At 45.8% G+C, this 19,510-nt stretch overlaps 3 protein-coding genes across 3 annotated transcripts; 1 reads left to right on the top strand and 2 right to left on the bottom strand.

Annotated features, from left to right (window-relative positions):
- Positions 1 to 2,183: 2,183 nt before the first annotated feature.
- LOC131269229 (uncharacterized) lies at positions 2,184 to 3,941 on the bottom strand. The gene is made up of 5 exons (XM_058271569.1): positions 3,619 to 3,941; positions 3,057 to 3,541; positions 2,696 to 2,980; positions 2,561 to 2,628; positions 2,184 to 2,493 (listed from the first exon to the last, which is right to left on the bottom strand). Exons 1-5 carry the CDS (start codon positions 3,766 to 3,768, stop codon positions 2,423 to 2,425), a joined length of 1,059 nt encoding a protein of 352 aa, XP_058127552.1. The 5' UTR covers positions 3,769 to 3,941; the 3' UTR covers positions 2,184 to 2,422.
- A 319-nt stretch (positions 3,942 to 4,260) lies between these two features.
- LOC131268630 (derlin-2) lies at positions 4,261 to 6,347 on the top strand. Its single transcript, XM_058270860.1, has 7 exons — positions 4,261 to 4,410; positions 4,566 to 4,666; positions 4,730 to 4,875; positions 4,948 to 5,035; positions 5,130 to 5,252; positions 5,655 to 5,818; positions 5,889 to 6,347. Exons 2-7 carry the CDS (start codon positions 4,574 to 4,576, stop codon positions 5,980 to 5,982), a joined length of 708 nt encoding a protein of 235 aa, XP_058126843.1. The 5' UTR covers positions 4,261 to 4,410; positions 4,566 to 4,573; the 3' UTR covers positions 5,983 to 6,347.
- A 65-nt stretch (positions 6,348 to 6,412) lies between these two features.
- Positions 6,413 to 10,026, bottom strand: LOC131268631 (uncharacterized). Its single transcript, XM_058270862.1, has 3 exons — positions 9,942 to 10,026; positions 7,114 to 7,516; positions 6,413 to 7,025 (listed from the first exon to the last, which is right to left on the bottom strand). Exons 2-3 carry the CDS (start codon positions 7,511 to 7,513, stop codon positions 6,895 to 6,897), a joined length of 531 nt encoding a protein of 176 aa, XP_058126845.1. The 5' UTR covers positions 7,514 to 7,516; positions 9,942 to 10,026; the 3' UTR covers positions 6,413 to 6,894.
- Positions 10,027 to 19,510: the final 9,484 nt, after the last annotated feature.

Below are 19,510 nucleotides of genomic sequence, written 5' to 3'. Positions count from 1 at the left end.
CGAATTATTACGTTTACCACAAGACAAACGGAAGGCAGCGAATCGATCGGTCGGGAATATTTTGTTCACGTAAATGTAATACACGCCACCCGCCATTGCTCCGTTTCGACTGTTAGCTACATATTTTAACACACATTTTACACGTTTCAAAAACACGTTTGGTCAAGCATATTGCATTTCGTTGCCATGTTTCAATGCATCTGCTTGCAGCAGCCAACCTGGTTGGCCGTACTCGCTCGTTAACAATGTAGGAAAATGTTTTATTAGCAATCGGTAAAAAATCCAATCCAACCGTACCCGGGGGGGGGGGGGAACATTCGGTCTGCCGTAAGCGCGCATGTGACGGGCACCGCGTTGTGTTAACAAACTATAAACCGTAGTTTCTTTCTCCGATCATTACCGATATGACAAAAAACAAACAGAATATTACTATACGGACAGAAGGAGGGGATCTTTGACTAGCGGTTTTGTTATGCGTACGGAAGTCAGTGGATCACACTTAGGGATGCTCAATCTGAAATTAAAAGGCGTACATAAATGTGACATTTTGAAATAGCGAGGACGATAGTAACCCTCAACTGCGTATTAACGAACGGTAGGGTAATAAACGTTTTTTCTAATTCAACTAGGTTGTATAGCATCTTAGTGGCTTTGTCCTTGTTGGGGCGGGATACATAATTCGTTAGATGAATTCAAATCACCGTTCGATTAGCAAGCGTCGAACAGACGGGCTAACCCGGGACTGGGCCACATAGTAACAGATAAGCAAAACAAAGTGCAAAACAAATATGTTTTCAATTTAAAAAAGAAACAAAAATAAGCAAGCAGTATTTTAAAGGCAGATGGCAGAAAAGACAAAAAGACAAAAATAAAATACAACGACCGGCTTAGCGACCGTACCGTAATTGCGTGGGAAGCCATGGAGATACTGTACGTATTCTGTTACTGGAAGCGCCTGTGTTTCGGTCAGGCGCCGCGAGGTGCTATCAGCGTTCACCGTTTCAAGTTTTATCGTTTCCCTAAACTCTGCACACATGTTAACGTTTTTTAAATTCCCACAATCTCGACTTATCTCTGTGCGTCAACTATAGGTAATACAACCCGTTCTTGCGAGAACGACGAAGGTGAGGGTCTTGGGCGAACGTGTTCTTTGCAGCGTAATCCCTCATATCGAGCGTAATGGTTTGACTATTCAGCGTAGCACGGGCAAGGTAAAAGATTGCGTGGCTTGTAGTCCTACGAGGTCCGCTAGGAGATATCTTCCCGGCTGCACGAGAAGAAACCCTGCATACCATACACCACAAAAATATCTCACAATCAGTATCCTCTAGAGATCTACTCTTTCTCATTTTCATAGATTTGCTGCTCGCTTTGAGCAATCAAACACACAAAAAAAAACAAAACAAAATAAAAAAAAACACTAACGGAAATATTAACTTTCAACGAAAAATATAGATATAAGTAACAGCGTTAAGACGCGAACAAGTACGACGCGAGAGTGCGAACGGGAGCAATGGTGCATGAGAGCGAGAAACAGAGAAAGATATACAGAGAGAGGAAATATAGTTGCACGAACCTGCGGAAGATTAATTTTTATAATAATGACAAATTTAGCAGACAAAACCAGCAAACTCTAATCTCAAAACAATTCTATAAGTAGTCCAATGAAGTAGGTAATCGAAGTAAAATAACAAGATGCTCAACGTAGTGAACAGGCAACGTGAATGACGGGAAACGCGAAGTTGTTCGTGTATCTCTTATGGCCCCTTCGCGGATCGGTTATGGCCTTTTCAGGAAAGATCACACTAACTAACAGCCGTATACTATGGGAAGGAGGGCGAATTTCGGGTTCGTGACGTTTACTAATCGAGCTGGCAACCGGGAAGCGAATTGGTACCTCACCACGGTGGAGGCACGGAATGGAGAAGCCGACGCGGAACAAATGGGAACGGTGTGTGATTTTGTTTCAGGAGAATTAAGATTCAAAAAGGAAGAAACCCAAAGTTAACTTGCGAACAAAAACACAAACAAAACCCGAAAACAAAGCTAGCATAATATATTTAAAAAGTATTCGAAATAAAATATCAGACACCATCATGAACGAATAATCCGTAAGAGACAATTACGTTGAAACCCTATCACACGAACAACAACAACAACGTTTTCAGCATTCTATCATACAGTTGGCCGGAGAAGAGGCATTCTCCAGCGAATTCGCCATTTATTTGCAATCAATAAATTAGGTTTCGCGTTGATTTTAACTGCTTGGTGCTCTATTACTAAATCATTTCTTACCCCATCCGATGGCTTGCGCTACAGGAATGAATGCCGTACTATAGTAAAGGGGTTGAAGTGGTTTCCTTTCACCGAGATCAATTATATGCAGCATTGAACGAAGGTTGTCTTGATTTGCTTTGGTTGTCTACTGGTGCTTTGCCATTTGATCGCGATTTTCCCTGAGCCGCTTCAATTTTCTCTTCAAAGACACCACACCTAGAAGAGTACGGAAAACAACATTAAACTACCGCGACAGCTGTAGTATAATGTATAAATGACTTACATTTTATCGTTTGAAATGCCGTCATCGAAACGTTTTCCCCAGAGCGGGTGCTGTGCATTTTCTCACGGCTGAAAAGAGGGAGACGAACGACTGCGTTATCACCGTCCAATTCGAATTTGATTCTACTTCACTAACCTTTGGTGCAACTTAAGCTCGTAGTACGCATGCTCGAGATTACGAAAGTGGCGATAGCTTCGCCAATCACTCGAAAGGATGCACTGAATGGCTGAGTCGCCGCCGGCACAATCCTTCGGATGCGTATGATATATCTGATGGTACAATAGTTTCAGTAGCGGCGAGTTCCAGATACATGAGCAGTACCATAGCCAGAAACATAACTTAAGCGTAAAAAGATCACTTCTTGCGTAGAGAGTCGGTATCAGAAATTCAAACGGCAGTACATTTAGAAACAGATATGACCTGGAATGCAAACCATAAGCAGCATGTCATTAATCGTTTAAAAAATTTGGCAGTGTGGATAGCATGTTACACTTACCAGGTGCAAAATTTCAGTATCACGAAACACGTAAGCTCGATGCTGCGTTTTTTACTCACGTGGCAGGCGAAAAGAAGAAAGAATTCCTCGAACGCCGAGTAGACCGCGGTGTAGAGATTCAGTAGAATGCAGTAATTTTCCAAGCGCATCAGGAGGCAACACATCAGCAGGGTACCGTACAGCACGTTTGAAAATGCCTCCGAGTAATCCCCATTGGATAGTTTCGCAACCGTCCCAAAGACCTTAAACGATACCAGCACGAGGGTGATGATTTCAAGCTTCGCCGGATCGCATGCGGTAGCGAAAATGGCATTGTTGTACTGGGGAAAATATTTTCCACTCTCTCTGACCACTTCTGGCCGAATCAGCAGCATCTGGTACAGAAGCAGAAATATAGTCGATGCGGTGTAAAAGCATATGTTCCACAAATGGTGAGCTATCTGTGCAAACTTTCGTCCCTGCAGCCGGCCCAGCCGCAACAACACCTAAAAGAAGTTTACATGGAAAGTAGAAATGTTTATATAAATAAGACAACGTATCTTACTAGACGTAATATATCTACCCTGAGCAGTCGCTTGAATTGTAAAAACAGCACTCCTAAAATACAGCTAAGCCAAAAAATGGTATTCACTGCCTCCCGCAAACTGTTGCCATTGGACGCAAGTAACGAGCGTAGAGATCGTAATTGAAGTAGGCAGTCCAGCAAAACCATTTTTGTTCTACTCTACTAGTCAGTTTGGTTAAAGAACTCGAACTATCCGGCGCTGGAACAGAACAACTACATTATCTGTGCAGTTTTGAGCACAGATCGCATTTAAACAAGTATCACATAAATAGAAATAATTTAACTTCCTAAGGAACTTCCAAAACAGCTGGGAGCTCCGATACGTTTGTTTGACATTTTCCTCTGTTTGACAATCGAACAGCAGGGCTGGGTGTAACGTTAATTATGGGTACTGAAAGAAAAATAGATAGGCCCGTTTTTGATGTTTTCTCAAGTTTGTATCTCGTGTGTTGTATCACAAATAACATGAATTTTAACTTAGTTTGGTTTTTACTCCTACCAAAGACCCGAATTGAAACAAAAGTAATTATCGTTTGTATTATCATGCTCTAAGCACCTTGGCTATTATGTATAGCTTGACAGATAGCTTGCGTTGACAGCTCTGTGTAGTCGGTGCCCAAAATCAAAACGTCATCGCTCTCGACATACCTACGGATTGTTCTGATTGGTACACGACAGAAATGTTTCTAATAAACCCAAAGTATCGTTTTTAAAACAAATATATGCATTTAACTCCTGGTTTGTGCTTTTCTCAACCGTTCTCAATCCAAATAGCAGCAGTGCACTGAGGTAACGTTGACCCATAGCTCCGGTTCATTGATCCATTTTGTTTGCCATTAGATTTCGGTATCAGTGATGAGGAAATGTCGGAGGCGATGTCCGCTACTCGGTCCCACTTGTTTACTCGCATGTTCGGTGAATTAATTCGTTTTACTCGCTTTCAGGATGTACAATGGCATACCAAACGATTCGTCAAGAGTATCTGCAAATACCCATAGTGACCCGTGTGTACTCAACAGCTTGCATCATCACAACACTCTCCGTGGTAAGTGCCGGGTACGGCCCGTCGTCTACGGATGCCAGCTAATCGAACATTTTCCCGTCACAGCATCTCGACATAGTAACACCCTTCCAGCTGTACTTCAATCCAAAGCTCATTTTTGAGCACTATCAGCTATGGCGTATCTGTACGACGTTTCTTTTCTTCGGTACCTTCGGCTTCAACTTTTTATTCAACATGATATTTACGTTTAGGTAAGTCGCTCATGGAGATGTTTCGCGCATCCAATGCTCAAGGCATCTAATTTTATACTCTCGTTCTGCTAGGTATTGTCGTATGCTAGAGGAAAACTCTTTTCGTGGAAGAAGCTCCGATTTTGTTACCATGTTCATGTTTGGAGGGACGGTGCTGGTGGTATCCTTTTTGAAATATAATCTATGAATATGTTTTTTTCCTACAGGCAGCATTGCTGATATAACAATTCTTTTCCTTAACTCACACTGAACAGATTCTTGCTTTATTCGTTAATTTACTCTTTCTAGGACAGGCCTTCACCATAATGTTGGTCTATGTGTGGTCCAGACGCAATCCGTTTGTACGGATGAATTTCTTCGGCGTATTAAACTTTCAGGTAGATATTCGTCACTCAACCTTGCATACCGTGGCGCGGGGAAATCAAGAAAAGTGATGGTAATATTCAATCAAATCAAGAATGGAGCCCATGTGGAATGGATATATCTGTCCTACCAGAAAGTACGAACCGTAGTAGCGGTCCACATGCGACTCACAGCATGATTACCATTAATTAACGTTAGGGTGGTTCGAATATGACTTGTGTTGTACTGGGGAAGAGAAATTTCTCGCATTCAGTATGTTTGTCTCTTCACATACGTTTAGTGTATGTATTTGGTGTAAGCCTGTGTTGCATTGCTTATAACATTTTACTTGCGTTAGCCCGAAAAATCTTTTTTACTTCATTACAAAAGGAATTAAAATGCATTTTCCAATTGTATTCTACTATATTTTTTTTCAGGCGCCATACTTACCTTGGGTACTGCTTGGATTCTCGGTGCTAATAGGAAACACAATATGGGTCGATCTTATCGGGATCGTGGTGGGTCATATGTACTATTTCCTCGAGGATGTGCTACCAAATCAGCCGGGAGGCATGAAGCTACTCAAAACGCCGAGAATTTTGTATGTACCACGACTATTCGCTTCCATATCATGCGGCGCATCACCCTAACGGAATGTTCCTCCATTGCAGGAAGCTTTTGTTCGACGAAGCAACCGATGATCCCAACTACGTGGCACTACCAGAAGACCAGCCGGGTGGTTTCAACTGGAGGCGAAACAATTGAACAAACCAAACACACACTTTTGTTTTCCGGGTATCAGATGGTGTAGAGTGCATAAAGATAGGTTTTGTTTTTTTTTTCCTTGGGCAGCAACCGTCTTCGGTCGAGCCTGCCCATTTGGGGTTATCTTCGTTTTTCCTTCACGTACGTCTGAAAGCAACAACGGGATGTGCCCGAACGTCTGATTATAAGACTTGGACTACCTAATACCAACTATTGCGTGAAATAATGTGCAACAACTATTTGCCACATGTATGTCTGCGTTCTGTTTTTTTGTTTCTTCTGTGGGATATACATTAGTAGATAGGCTTTGTAAACTTAATTTAAAAATAAAGAAAAAGTACTAAATTAATTCGATAAAAACAGCACACACCTCACGTTCCTGTCCGTGTTTGAGTACTGGATTTCCAAGCGATAGAGAGTACATATTGCTTTGTTTTATCTCTTTTGTTTATTGATGTCGTATCTTAGCTTCAAATGTATACATTTACAAACACGCGGGACACCGTTTACACTGACTTTCAATCGTACTGAGCTTTAGGGATTATTTTATTTTTCAATTATTGTTATACTTTCAACTTCATCCTTTTCAGCCCTTTCCGCTGTACTGTGGGTCGCTCTATCTTATAATGTTGTGGCACCTGCAGAAACACAGGATAGTAATAAAAACGGTAACGAGATCAAAAATTGAACGCTTAGCTCCGCACTGCTCACAGTCCTCCCTTTCTTCCTTTTGCCCTCAGAACTGGTGTATGTCTTGTCGGTATTCGCATGATCACCGCTTCCTCTAGCTGGGTGTGCTTATTGCAACATCATGGTGCAACTGTTGCCGTTGTGCTAGCTTTGGATCTACGGCTAGCCATCAACTATTTACGGATAAATGGATGTGTAGTTGCAATATACGCTACTGGCGACCTACTGGTAGCCTCCACTCGGCTGCTGCCGCTTGCCCCAGGCGGACGAAAGCTTGTCCCATTTGTTGCCTGCACGCTTGCCCCAGAGGCCCTTCAGGTTGTTCCAGCCCGGTTCTCGCTTCCCCCAGGCACCTGCAAATAAAGGTGGGCTTTAGCCGTAGTAGTCTTTCTCGAGGTTACATTTCTAGAGATCGCTTGATGGAAGAAAGGGATAACTAACCACCAAACCTGGTCCAGCCGGCATTCCGGGCGCCGTTGGTGACACGCTTTCGCCAGGCCGCATTCATCTTGTTCCAGCTGCGTTTGTTATCGCCGGTGTGACGAGCGTAGCCGAGCCGGGCCGCGATACCGTCGGCCGTGTCGTAGTCGACCGGGACCGCCAGGGATCCGTGCGGATCGTCAGTGTCGGCAAGTGCGTCCATACTTTCGCCATTGCCGGACCGCGCCAGTGATTCGAGCAGTCCGTTCAGGTCTCCTAGCGGCGGTTTGCCCCGGTCCAGTTCCGCGTAGCCCATCTCGCCGTTGGCCAGCGCGTGCTCTTCCGAGCTTTGGCCGCTGCAGTGCAAAACGGACATCAGCATAATCACCAGCCCTGAGAGTATGCAACGAAGTGCCTTCATTACCTATCGAGGATTGCGAAACAGAAAAGCATTTAAGGATCGCTTGCAATGCACCGGAGGATTGTTCGAAATATAGTATTAGTTCTAGTAGTAATTTGAGTACTGCGCTGCTAGTTAACTGCGGAACAATGTAATATTTAATGGTCATTTGTTAGAACATTGTTAAAGAGCTGACGCAACAGTAGCGGTTAGTAACTATAAAACAGCAACTAAACAGAGTTTAGATACTCAAGGGTTCGCGAATCAAGCACGGCGTGCTGGGTAGCAATTAGCGTCATGTCATTTTGTTCTTTAACAATCGTATTTAGCACAGTCTTAGACGTTTGCAGGTAACCTTGACCATGCCTTTAGCTCTTGTAGAGCAACGTCTTGAGAATTTGTTTCCTGTCAAGTGCGGGGAGAAGTTTAGAAAGAGGGTTAATTTTAATGTGCACGATGCACGCCGATTCGACGCTAGATGCTTGCACTAATGGGAGCCCGATTGCTTTCCTTTTTCGAATTTCCGGCCCCTAGCCGCCCGTATCTTATCCCTAATGGTAATAGTTCGCCGACTCTAGCAGGCTGCGGTGTTAATTACACACACCAACGCTGTTGGAAAACGTCGCGGTACTCAAAACTCCTTTTCAAAAATGTTTCCCGCAACGGGCATCCACTTGCAATGTCACACACGTGCGGCTTCACACCTGAGTGTTTGCCGTCGGCAAGAAGCGCACATCCTTAAGGTGGTGTCGGTGACAGCAGTCACCACAAGCAGCATATGCTCTTGAAGATGGCGTCGTTGAAAGGGAAACCTTCTTCCACGTGCCATCTTTTTCCACACCTTTATGAAAACCACAGCTCAGAATGAAAATATCAAGGGAAACTAACACACCGCTTAAAATCAAATGGCACGGTTGGACAAACTGGCCATGCAATTAAAGGAATTCCTACTCCACGTTTTAACCTGAACAACTAAAGAGAGCGCCTTTGGTCTTCGAGGATTATTTTGCGTATCTTTCCAATCGTCGAGAACGACTTGGAACTACGGTTAATATATCCAAATTTGGTAGCTCATTCTCAGAACAACCCGGTACTAGCTCAGAATTCCTCACAGAGTTGGAGATCGGAAGCGAATAAGTGCCCTTACGTTTATGATAGTCTTCCGAACACCTTATTTTGTGTAATCCTACGCCTGGGTTTGATTCATCTCTGGTTGTTTGTGCAAGACGTTCGAGTACCAGCAAACGACTCTGTCTAACAACGCACCGTACACGCTTTTGCGGACGAAATTGCAGCCCCAGTTACGGAGACGATGCGTTTTAGTGCCGAGTAAACATCGTTCGGTGAACGACGCCGTCGGCGTAATGCAGTGGGTCGTACGCTTTGTAGGATTTGTTTGCTGACACACGCAATGATGGGCGTTCGAAATTGGCAATATCGAGCCTTATAGCGGCATGTCATTGCCGCAGGCGCTCGTGTGGTTGGACGTACTTCATTAACCGTGTCGTAGGCATCACGTTTTCTGTGAAACGTCGACGAGCTGCTCTGCATAGAATTTAGCATCACCCGGAGGCTTTTGAAGGCGATATGGTAACGTTTGGTGTGTGGAATTCCTTGAAATAACCGTTTGCTTGTTCCAAAGCTTCGCTTACCAGGACTAGCGCCAACTTCTTTTACATTTTTTGTTTTGCAAAACTCCTAACTTAATTCCAGCCTGTACCTTCAATCCGTAATGGTCAAGAATTAGCGTGTAATCTTAATTTATGAGATCCTCCTGGAGGTAGGAGGAGGAGGGACTCGTCCCTGTTGCTCGTCGTGGTCCGTTTCGAAACGTTCCCAGATATGGGGTTTAAAAATATGCACGGTGACGGACAGAAATCGGAATGTGCCGGAAAAAAGGGTCCTTCGAATGAGGCACATCATAAATCTTCCCTCATTATCCCATGCACATAGGAAGGCACACTCACACGCGCACACACGCACCATGCTCCACGCTTCGAAACGTAGGATTTCCCTACCGGGAGGGACGTAGGAAAGCGATTACCGTCAATTATGCTCAAATCTCCCTCCGTAATCCCATCCGGTAGTTTCATTTCACACTTTTTGGGGGAACTAAGTTGCCCTAAGGTGAACTGGCAGAAATAGGGGGGAGGGAGAGAAACCGGATGTGCTTGCTGGTTTTAATCGGTGGACACAAGAAAAGCTCGTCCCGTTCGTTGGTTTCTCGATCTGCCAAGCCTATATTCCCAGTGCTGGGTTCATCTATCTCTTGAGGCGTTAGGTTCTCCGTACGTCGACAGGTTTGAGCCGTTTGAATTTGGAGAAGCCGTTTGAGACGGGAATCGATCGAGATTGGTTGAGGATGAGCCGGTATGGCGATTGATCTTACACCAAACGGCTGTAAACTCGAAGGCACACAACAGGGAATGCACCAACACTTGCCACCTACTTGCCGTCACTCGTTGATCCGGAGATTCCTCGTTCGAAAGCTCGATCCACTACAACTCACTCAGTGCACTCTGCCTCGAAGCACTGCCCACGCTCTGCAGAACTGTATGGCGTCCGTCCGGTGTTGAGCCCGGCATTTATATACTCGCTCGCATAGGGCTCGCACTCCCGCCAGTACCCGCTCCCTTCCCTTTCCTCCTGTGCCTGTGGAGATAAGTGCTGGAGCGTGCCTGCGCACGAAAGTCCTCGGGCAGCAGGACAGCGTTCGTTCGCTCGCTGCGCTAATGGTGACCGTTGCCTTCGTTCTTCTTTTTCCCCCCCCTCCCGAGACCATCGCCAACGCTGGGACGATTAAATCGGGACACACGGCGCGTGGCGGAAGGCGGCAGTGGTATATCATTAACTCTCCGCCGCCATTCGTACTCAAAAACGCAATTTAACAAATCAATCAGCACCGAGATGCCCGAAACGTGTCGCGAACAACGTGCTCCGTGTACGCTGGAAGTTTAAAAAGGAAAACACCGGGGGTGGGTGGGAAAAGTTGCACATTTTATCACAACTACCCTAACACCCGCCCCAAGTGTCTTTCCTTTCCAAGCAGAGGATGTTGCGTTGATTTTGCTCAAAGCTCCAGGTTTATCCGTTTCATCTTTGACACTCGAAAGTAAGCAAAACGTTCACTTTTGAAGACTTTCTGAACCGTTTCTAGAAGCCATCTTCCACGAAAAAGAACTATCAAATGTTGCCATCTCGATTGTTGTTGTGGTCCTGCATAACATATGGCTAATTTTAAATTAATTTTCTGCTCGATTGTTACTTTCTTTCTTTGGGTTTAATGCTAAACAAGTCTAACATCCATATTTTCTAACACTTTACACTAACTTGTCAAAGCTGCTTCAACTGTTTGGCCTCCGTTTGAAATTGCAGAATATGAATAAAGTCGAATAAACAAAATGAAAAAGGTAACTTGTGCGCTACAGATTGAGGAATCATAGACCCATTAAATAAAACATTATTTAATTATAATGTAAGAAGTAAATTCTTGCACAATTACGGCAACAACCAAGTGAAAATATTATAATTTTACAAAACTTTCCGATGTGGCAAATTTTTCAAATTTTCTAATCAGTAGTAATAATTGACATCCATTATAAATAGTTTTTCTTTTGAAACCGTGGTATAATTTGACGACGTTTGTATTTTACCGCAAGTAAAATTGGTATTTTAGTATTTTGAATGTTTTTGATACACTTTGTACCATTTTTGTTTTTTTTTTTTTTTGGCTTTTTGTTTGAGGAGAGGAAAATTTTATCCCGGGAAAACGTGATATACCTTCCAGCTCGGAAAAAACTGTTGGGGAAAAAAGCTTGGGAATGTCGAAAACACACAAAACCGCTTGTTTAAGAAGAAGTTGCCGGTATCATCGCATTTAACGCCGACGCAAACAGTTTGTTTGTACAGTTTGTGCACTCTAAGTACTCTCTCCCTACCAGTCGTACCAGGGCACGTGGTGCGATGGAGGCGCATGGTGGTTTGTAGAACAGATGGAGGCGCACCATGCAAAATTGGTTTCAAGTTAAAAACAAAAAAGAAATGGCTACTGGACTACCAAATGTGCGTTCTATTGCTGGCTTCACACTCATACTTTATTCATTTCGCTTCGCCGTATAGATAATGGTCTCGTTACGACTCCATTTGATTGGCTCAGAGTGAGGTTAGAAACGTTTCGTTTGTTTTTGCCCGACAGCTCGTTACAATAATGTACGCTTTGCGCAATGAGTGACGTATTGTACGACGGTGAGCTGCGTCGTCGGTTGCCGGGAGTGTGTTCGAATGTTTCCTTAAAGATTCCGCCGGCAACAAGTGGGGTTTGATAAGGTTAGATTAATCTTAAAGCGTCGTGTTAAGGTTCCGGTGCGTAATTTGTCTCTTTCTTCCACAAGAGGTTTGCGCACTCCGGGAGCATTCGTTTGGCGGGCAGGTGAACCGGAGTGGGTGGGAGAGAGGGAGGGGGAGGAAAAAAGTCAAATGTCCAGCTGGGTCGTAATGAGGAAGGAAATCCAAGTCCAGCACTCGCAGCCGAGGAATGTCAACGACGAATGGACGTTCCGCAGTGAAGTGCTGCTGCTGCGATCTCAATCACGCACAACGAGGGGCAATTTATTTTCCCTGTTTCTATGCTCACGTCTGCCGTTCGTTTTTTTTCCCTTCCACGTTGGTAACGTAACGGAACCCACCCCCGCCCCGAGCGTGCGCCTGTGCTTATGCAACAGGTCGTGCGATCCGTTACAACTGCTCCGTTATGTTTAAACTTTTGCCCCAAAACAGGGAACGAACGGAAACGGATGGGGCATGGGGGGTGGGCATCAATTTGCTGTTCTGTTGACAATTTCGCTCCCCTACATCCCCCCCCCCTCCCCTCTGGCAAAGGGAAGACAATCTTTGAAAGCAATAATTTCCACCGAAATCATTCCAGCTTTCGCTCAACTCGCGACTGACTGCACCATCAATCACCTGCCGTGTGACCCCTCCGGTTTGTTTTGCCCCTTCCCTCCCCGCCCTCTGGATCATCTGTTGCCGTCTGCTTGGGGCGCTTTTGCTGTTGTTTTTTCCCAACTCAACCTCCCGACGACATGTTTGGATAAAGGCATGCGTTTTTGATGACCTTCCCAAAAATTACCGAATCCGAGGAGAAACGCAAACCGCAACCCACTTCATTAGCTGGATGTTGTGGGTGATGTACCGAACGAGGTGGGATTTATTCTGGTAGAAATTTGAATAGGTTTTCTTACTTCTCATGCTTTTGTACACTTAAAACGTTTTTTCCATCAAAGAAATAATGTTTGTTACATTTTTCACAACCTTTTCTAACATAGTGTTAAGGTTCCATTTGCTAGATGAGCTGTGTTAAATCAAATTAGGTTGTTTTGAAAATTGTAATTCTCCTCTACTTGTACTACAAAAACATTATATTTTTCCTTAACATTGTATATTTTTTCGTAAACAAGAATGGGAATGCTTACAATATTCAAAATTAAAAGGCGATACATTTGTTTATGATAACTATCTGTCGACTTGTTGGCTTTTCGAAAAAAAAAACACTAAAAAAGGTCAATGTTTGACGAACTGTTGAGAAACTGTTTCCTGCCTGAACAAACATCATTTAATTATCAGTGGAGACAGAGAGTAAAAAAAAACAGAAGTACCCCGAAATTTTCCGCGATGGAAACCACACGCCCGCCAGATGGCGCCACTGGTGCACCGGACGTACGTGGAAAAGCACGAAGCTTTCCGGGCGAGCTTCCGCCAATGCAGAAGATCGCTTTTCTCCGTGACGTGCAATTTTGGCTCATCTCGTAACTTCTTTTGACTCCCCCCTCTCCCTCGTTTCCCATCCTCCTACCTCTACTTCTTCAACGTACCAGAACCATCTCCCCTCCACACACAGCTTCCTTTCCAACGGCGCGTCGATGGATGCATTGCGCTAATGTTAGATAATACGACATGTAATTGTCATTTAGCCGATGCCGGGAAAAACGACAATGGCGGGAAATCAAGTTCAACCTTCGGAACGTGGACGAAGAGAGGGGGAGGGGAAGAAGAGGTTCGAGATTTGCATACGCCTCTCCCCTCCACATTCGTCTGCGATCCGCGAATTCGTCGCAATTGAATGATGGTGTGTAGAAGGTGCTTTCGGAAGGGTGAGGAAAGGTGGGGGAGGGAAGGGGAAGGGGTGATGTATGGGGTAGTATGTTTGAAATGTGCCACACGGCGGTAAATTACGCACGGCCGGGCACGTGTGCAGGCACACACGGAGAGAAAGTTCCATGTGGAGAAGTCGACCCGAACCTGCCCCGTGCGTGTTTGTTGTTCCACTGTTGTAACCCTCTCTAGAGAGCATGAGATGGCCAACATGCGGTCCACGTGGGGGGATGCTGGATGCCGTCTGCCACCCCCATTTACATGCAAAATGTTTTATTCCTTAATTCGTTTAAAAGTGTCAATGAAAAACAAACCAAATTCCCTTCACGAACTTCAAAATGACGTTACATTTTTTGGTAGCTTTTTGAAGTGCCTCACATTTTATTACCAGGTCGTTGTAAAGTGCTCACACAATTGTGCTACTTGAAAAGATGTTCTAAATTGAAACTACAATTATGGAGCAATCAGTAAGACGCGATAATCATGAGTATATATCATACAAACAGTAGAAAGCACAACAGTGTTGCATTGCAGACAAATAAAAACAAACTTGTTATACTTTCGTAAGAAATTGAAAAACGAATTTCGATTCCATTAGCTGGCTTAAGTGCATTTTATAAACAACTTCTACCAAATGATTTAGGTTTTTGATACCTTTTAAAAGAGCCAATTGCTTATACCAGGGGTCGGCAAACGTTTCCTTGAAAGAACCAGATGATACAAATGCTCTGGCTTATACAACTATGTTGTTAAAAATCAACCAGCTAACCTATGTTAAGAAGAAATGAGGTCTATGAGGTCAGAATAGTTTGACATCGCTCCTCTAGAACTTCTACCAGCTCCTTACGGTGCGGCTCTCTGATAGCGAGCGTCCTGAAGCAGTCGCAGAATGTTGGGCGTACTCATCCGCACCTCGCCACTCCGGAAATTCGCGTGCTCTGGTGGGATGCCACAGCTTTCGACCTCTCGAGGGCGTTATCTAGCGCTTGAGAGGATTTGCCCGGCGGAGAGATAAGAGGCGATCACCCTCATCGCTACCGAAATCCCCGCCTTGGGGGAGGGTGGAGCCTCCGTCCGATCGTCCGTGAGGGGAATCTCGAATGCACCGGCGAAATCCGCTCCCGGTTTGTAGAAACAACACCGGACCGGTTTGACGGCCGGTGTTGCTCCGTTACGCAAGCGAGCTGGCAGGACGAGAAGGGATGGGGGAGGGGGGGGAGGTAAAGGTGTGTAGGCCAACCTTCACCGAAATATACAAACAGCCAGGCAGCCCACCGCACTTGGCAGCTGTCACGTTCCAAGGCTTCTGCGTCACGACAGGCTCCCAGCTGGCGCTTGCGGGTGTGGCATGTGACTTCAGCACCGACGCAAATGCTAAGCTTCCACAGTGTAACGGGGGCCAGGACAGGCTAGCTGGAACGAGGATTTACCCGTCGGGCTAACCTTGCCCTGCCGACACCTCCGTATAGCCGGGGAGATAAGGTTGTCCATCAAAAGCTAGTACCTAGCGGAGATAGCTACCACCGTTCTTAACCTCTATGGTACTTCGTTGGTTCTACTTCGCTTACTTTGGATATCATGCATTGAATCTCCATCTTTAAAGAGGATAAATTTATTTATTTGCTTCCTTGTCCTACAAATGTCATGAGCTATTTACGGATTACATTTTGTTTGCATCAGAAATTTCTATTACACCGTAATGAAGATCTCGATGATATCTACATTGATCGCTTGAAGGAACCGGAGCGTTCTGCTGTCATAAGGGCTTCTTCCAATGTCCGGAAGCAGTATATCGTGCACGGGACACACTTGTTTACATCCACAAGGGACTACTATTCGAAAACACAGCAAATCCCTATTCCGTTGCACATCAAAACAAACCAGGTTCTAGCAGATCGCAATATGAGCTGTAAAGCCCACCTGAAAGGTTGGCTTTGTTGAGTCCTAATTTAGAACTTGTAGCTCCCCGCTTCTGGAGTGGTACCGCTGTCTCGGCGGGGTACATCGATGCAATCTGTGGTATTACGAACTAACATAAACAGCTTTAAGCCATCGCGATACAGCAGATTCTCGTGCAGATGTCCCTGAGAAGCTCTTACTCAGCTCGTTACAGTGTTTATCGCAAGTCCGTGTCAAGTGCTGTGTAGCAAAACTTCTGGATGCAGTTTTAGTGTATAACTCTAAAGGTACTATGGGTTCTGATGTGTTGCGGTTTAAGGTCGTCCACACCAGAGAAAACCTTTACACTCCACTGATGTTGACGAATCTTTTGTTTCATGATGATTCAGCGGGTTAAAGTTTGTGTTTGGCTGCGGTAATACGGACTTTTAGCTTTGGATAGTAGCCAGTATCTTCAGTATGCGGCCACTATAGAACCGTAACCTTAGACGTAATACCATTTCCGTTTTTTAACTATTTACCTCGGAGAGTATCTGTTTTGCATTAATCAGACGCAATTAGTCTGTAGAAGATGATTGGAAAGTTCTGGCCCAAGAACCTGAGGTAGCTCCGACCTTGTAAGAGTTCGGCCGAACTACTGTATGACGTAATAAGCTTGTGATACAAATCCTAGCCTTGCCCATGGACTGAAATATGTCAGTAAGGGAAGTGTGCAGAAGTGTTCTATGACCTCGTCTCCTCCATCTCCCAGCGTTAACGTCCTTGGAGTAGGCGAGGACTTGTGACCGGGAAGGCGCTGCACACTCGCAAAACAGATCAGCAGGTCCGTGTGACGAAAGCCATCGCATCATCAGCAGCAAATCACATGGCCGTCGTGTTTGCCGATGGCTTAGCCAAGACGGGGCCAGAGTCGCTGATCCTAAATGGGCCAATATTTATGGCACGCCAGCTCGCGTAGGAGAGCACACCCGAGCCCGGCCGGATGGGCTCCGAACAACAGAAAAACGGTAGCCCCACCAATAAACAACTCAAACCCGGACGTCTCCGGACATCTCTCTTGCTACCGGACGGAGTCGTCTCCGCGGCGGAGCTGCTGAAGGTAGTGGCGTCGGGAGTGGCACGTTACGCCGCGCTCTACACCTACACGCGCGCGGGAGGTGGGGAACAAAAAATGATCACACTGATGAGGCCCAGCGCTGGAGGGTTCAGTACCTCGCGGCCTATCATCTTCATGAGCTGCGATAGACGGGTGGCGATTACGGTTTAGTCGCTCGCGTGAAGTCGTCGCAGTTAGTCTTGCCAGGAGCCGAACGCTCAACCAGCTCCGGACGCCGTCACGTCCCGCTTTTCCAACCCCTTCCGTGTCCGGTGCCCGCTTTTCCGGTCGTTTTTTTCCCCCAGGTGGTTGTGAATGATCGGTGGTGTTGTCGCTACTCCGAACCAAACCTCCAATTACGCTCGCCCCGCCTTGTACGGTGTAAGTAGCACTGAGTGCCGATGATGTCCGCGTTGCGCGTTAACGCTTGCTACATTTGAGAGACTTTGTGCACGTGTACCTGTGTGCGTGTGTGTGAGAGTGTACGCGTGTGTGACCCTCAGAGGATCCTTTCGAAAGCTGGTGGAGAATAACACCAACCATCTTCAACCGGTACCGTAAGCACCGCTTCCCAAATCCCCGGGTGGTGAGTGACCGACGCTGCATAAGAGGTCCTTCTGAGCGGCGCGTCCTGAAGACACACAATCAAATCAGCTCCGTTTATCAACCACCAAATCCTTGGCCTATAGACGTACTTTACAGACTTTGGGCGACTATTTGGACTGTCTCCAAATATCCGGAGTAGGAACTCATTCCAGATGTTCTGCGGAATCGGGAGTTCACGAGTAGACGATTAGGGAGCGAAGGATCGGTAACGCTGTTCAACCATGGCAGCGTGCCATTGACCAGGTCGGGGCCAACTAGGTCCACCTTAAGCCACCCACACACACATACACACACTCTTACCGGTGCTGAAGAGACCTCACATGTCTCGCGCATGTCGCCGAACGTTGGCTAGAATATCAATTTATTTGGCATGGACGCAACGTCAAGCGAGCGTGTGGACCAACGAGGAGTAGGAGGAGAAGGAGGAGGAGGTCTGCAAGGGTGTGCGAAAGCAAACTGTCTCAGTGTGAGCGAAAAAATTGAACCTCAAAAGACGAATCAAAACGCGCGACGCGCGAAAGAATAATAAGTCATGGCAGTTGCCGCCTGCTCACGCCTGCCGTGCATGTTAATATGGTGTATTTATTTTATTTGCCTTATGCTGCGAGCTCAACCACCATCCCGTACCCATCACTGACCTTCCGCAAACAGCGCCGGCACCTTCCCCATCGCGGTCGCTCGCACGAGCCGGCAACCTTCACCCAATTCTGCACGTTGGCCGTTCCGCGACAGATCTCCTTCACGATCGCGTCGCCGACCGCTAACGGGGTGTTGCGCAGACCACCACCTTTCCACGACAAGTGTGTAGCAGTCCAGCTGGAACCCGGGAAGCCCACCGTACCCCTGTGGGAAAAGCAATCTTTATCACACGAAGCGTTTTGCGAAAGGAAGGCTAGAATCTGATCGTTTGTGTGTAGGGGAGCATGGGACATTACAGCATTCCTGACCGCGGACATGAAGCATTGAATCAGATGTGGTTCCAAATGCTACAACATTCCCGTTCAGCATGTCTTAATCTGGTTTTAGTAAAGAGCTTCTTGTTTCAAAATTCTTGAAACTTCCAAACAAAAACAGAAGAGAAGGAATAGATTAACGAAACCATTGGAATGAAGCAAAAGATTACTAATATTCGATACAAACCTTAGCAATGTACACAGTTTCGTCCGACAAAGTCAACTTTTAGACTAGCTTACGCTTTAAGTCTATTCGAATGGTGGTATTTCTTTTCCGTCCGTTCGTTTGTTGACGTTAGATTAATCATCGATCTCGAGGTTCTCGTGTGCAGAAATTCATCCGGATGAATCGCTGATAAAGCTGATTAACAGTGCACCGATCGGCTTTATCGATGTTTCGGAGCGGAAAACGAGCGAAGAACTTTGCAAAATTAGTCCGTTCTTTCGTTCTTTGCTTTGTGCTTGTGTTTACTTATCCAAGCCTAGCTCTTATGAGTCTTTTACCACTCATAAACACAAAATACAACTTTCCAGCATTTCGTTCCCATCCTCTTTTTGTTAATAATGCCCCATGTTACCCTACTTTCTCGCCATCGATCCGATCTTGGGGATCATTCGAGTTCAAAGAGTCACCAAAGGGAACGAAATGTGACCGAAACGATCGATGTGATCTACTCAGATCCGGCCCAGAAAACCCCAGTACACGCCATCAACGCTTGCGTTCTCGATGCTGTATCTTATCTGCATATAGCTACTTCTTGCTGGCTTATCTGCGACGCTCTGGGGGGAAAATTATGCCATTTCATGCCTGTGTGTTCTGGTGTTGGCTGGTTGGTGAGGTTAAGACGACTACTGTCGCGGGTGCTGTTTGGAATCAACGTTTTATCACTTGACATTAATTTCTCACAACGCGCCGTTTACGAGGTTCCCTTGACTTCGGGTCGGTTTTTGTGTGTGTGTGTGTGTGACGCCGTCTCGTGTCGGCGGGTTTGGGCTCCCGGAAACACTAATTACACATACACCAGGCGCACACACCTGTCCCTCCCTCCCCCCTCACCTCTTCCCTTCCTGCCTTGGTCGTAGAATGAATCAGATGTCTGATTAATCTTACCCCAGCTGACAACGCGGCATCATCTTCCCAGTAGCGACCCATATCGCTCCCTCCCCTGCCTATTTCCCCTTCCCCCCTCCTCCTACCCCTGTTGCGAAGTGAGCGCTCGCGACACGCCAATAATACGCCGCTCCGACCGCCCGCAAATTGTAGGAAAATTATAATGTCTTTTGTCAACTCGGTTGCATTGTCAATGCTGATGC

This window comes from Anopheles coustani, chromosome X (assembly GCF_943734705.1).
Source record: "Anopheles coustani chromosome X, idAnoCousDA_361_x.2, whole genome shotgun sequence".
NCBI lineage: Eukaryota > Metazoa > Arthropoda > Insecta > Diptera > Culicidae > Anopheles > Anopheles coustani.
This window is presented reverse-complemented; position numbering and strand designations above follow the sequence as displayed.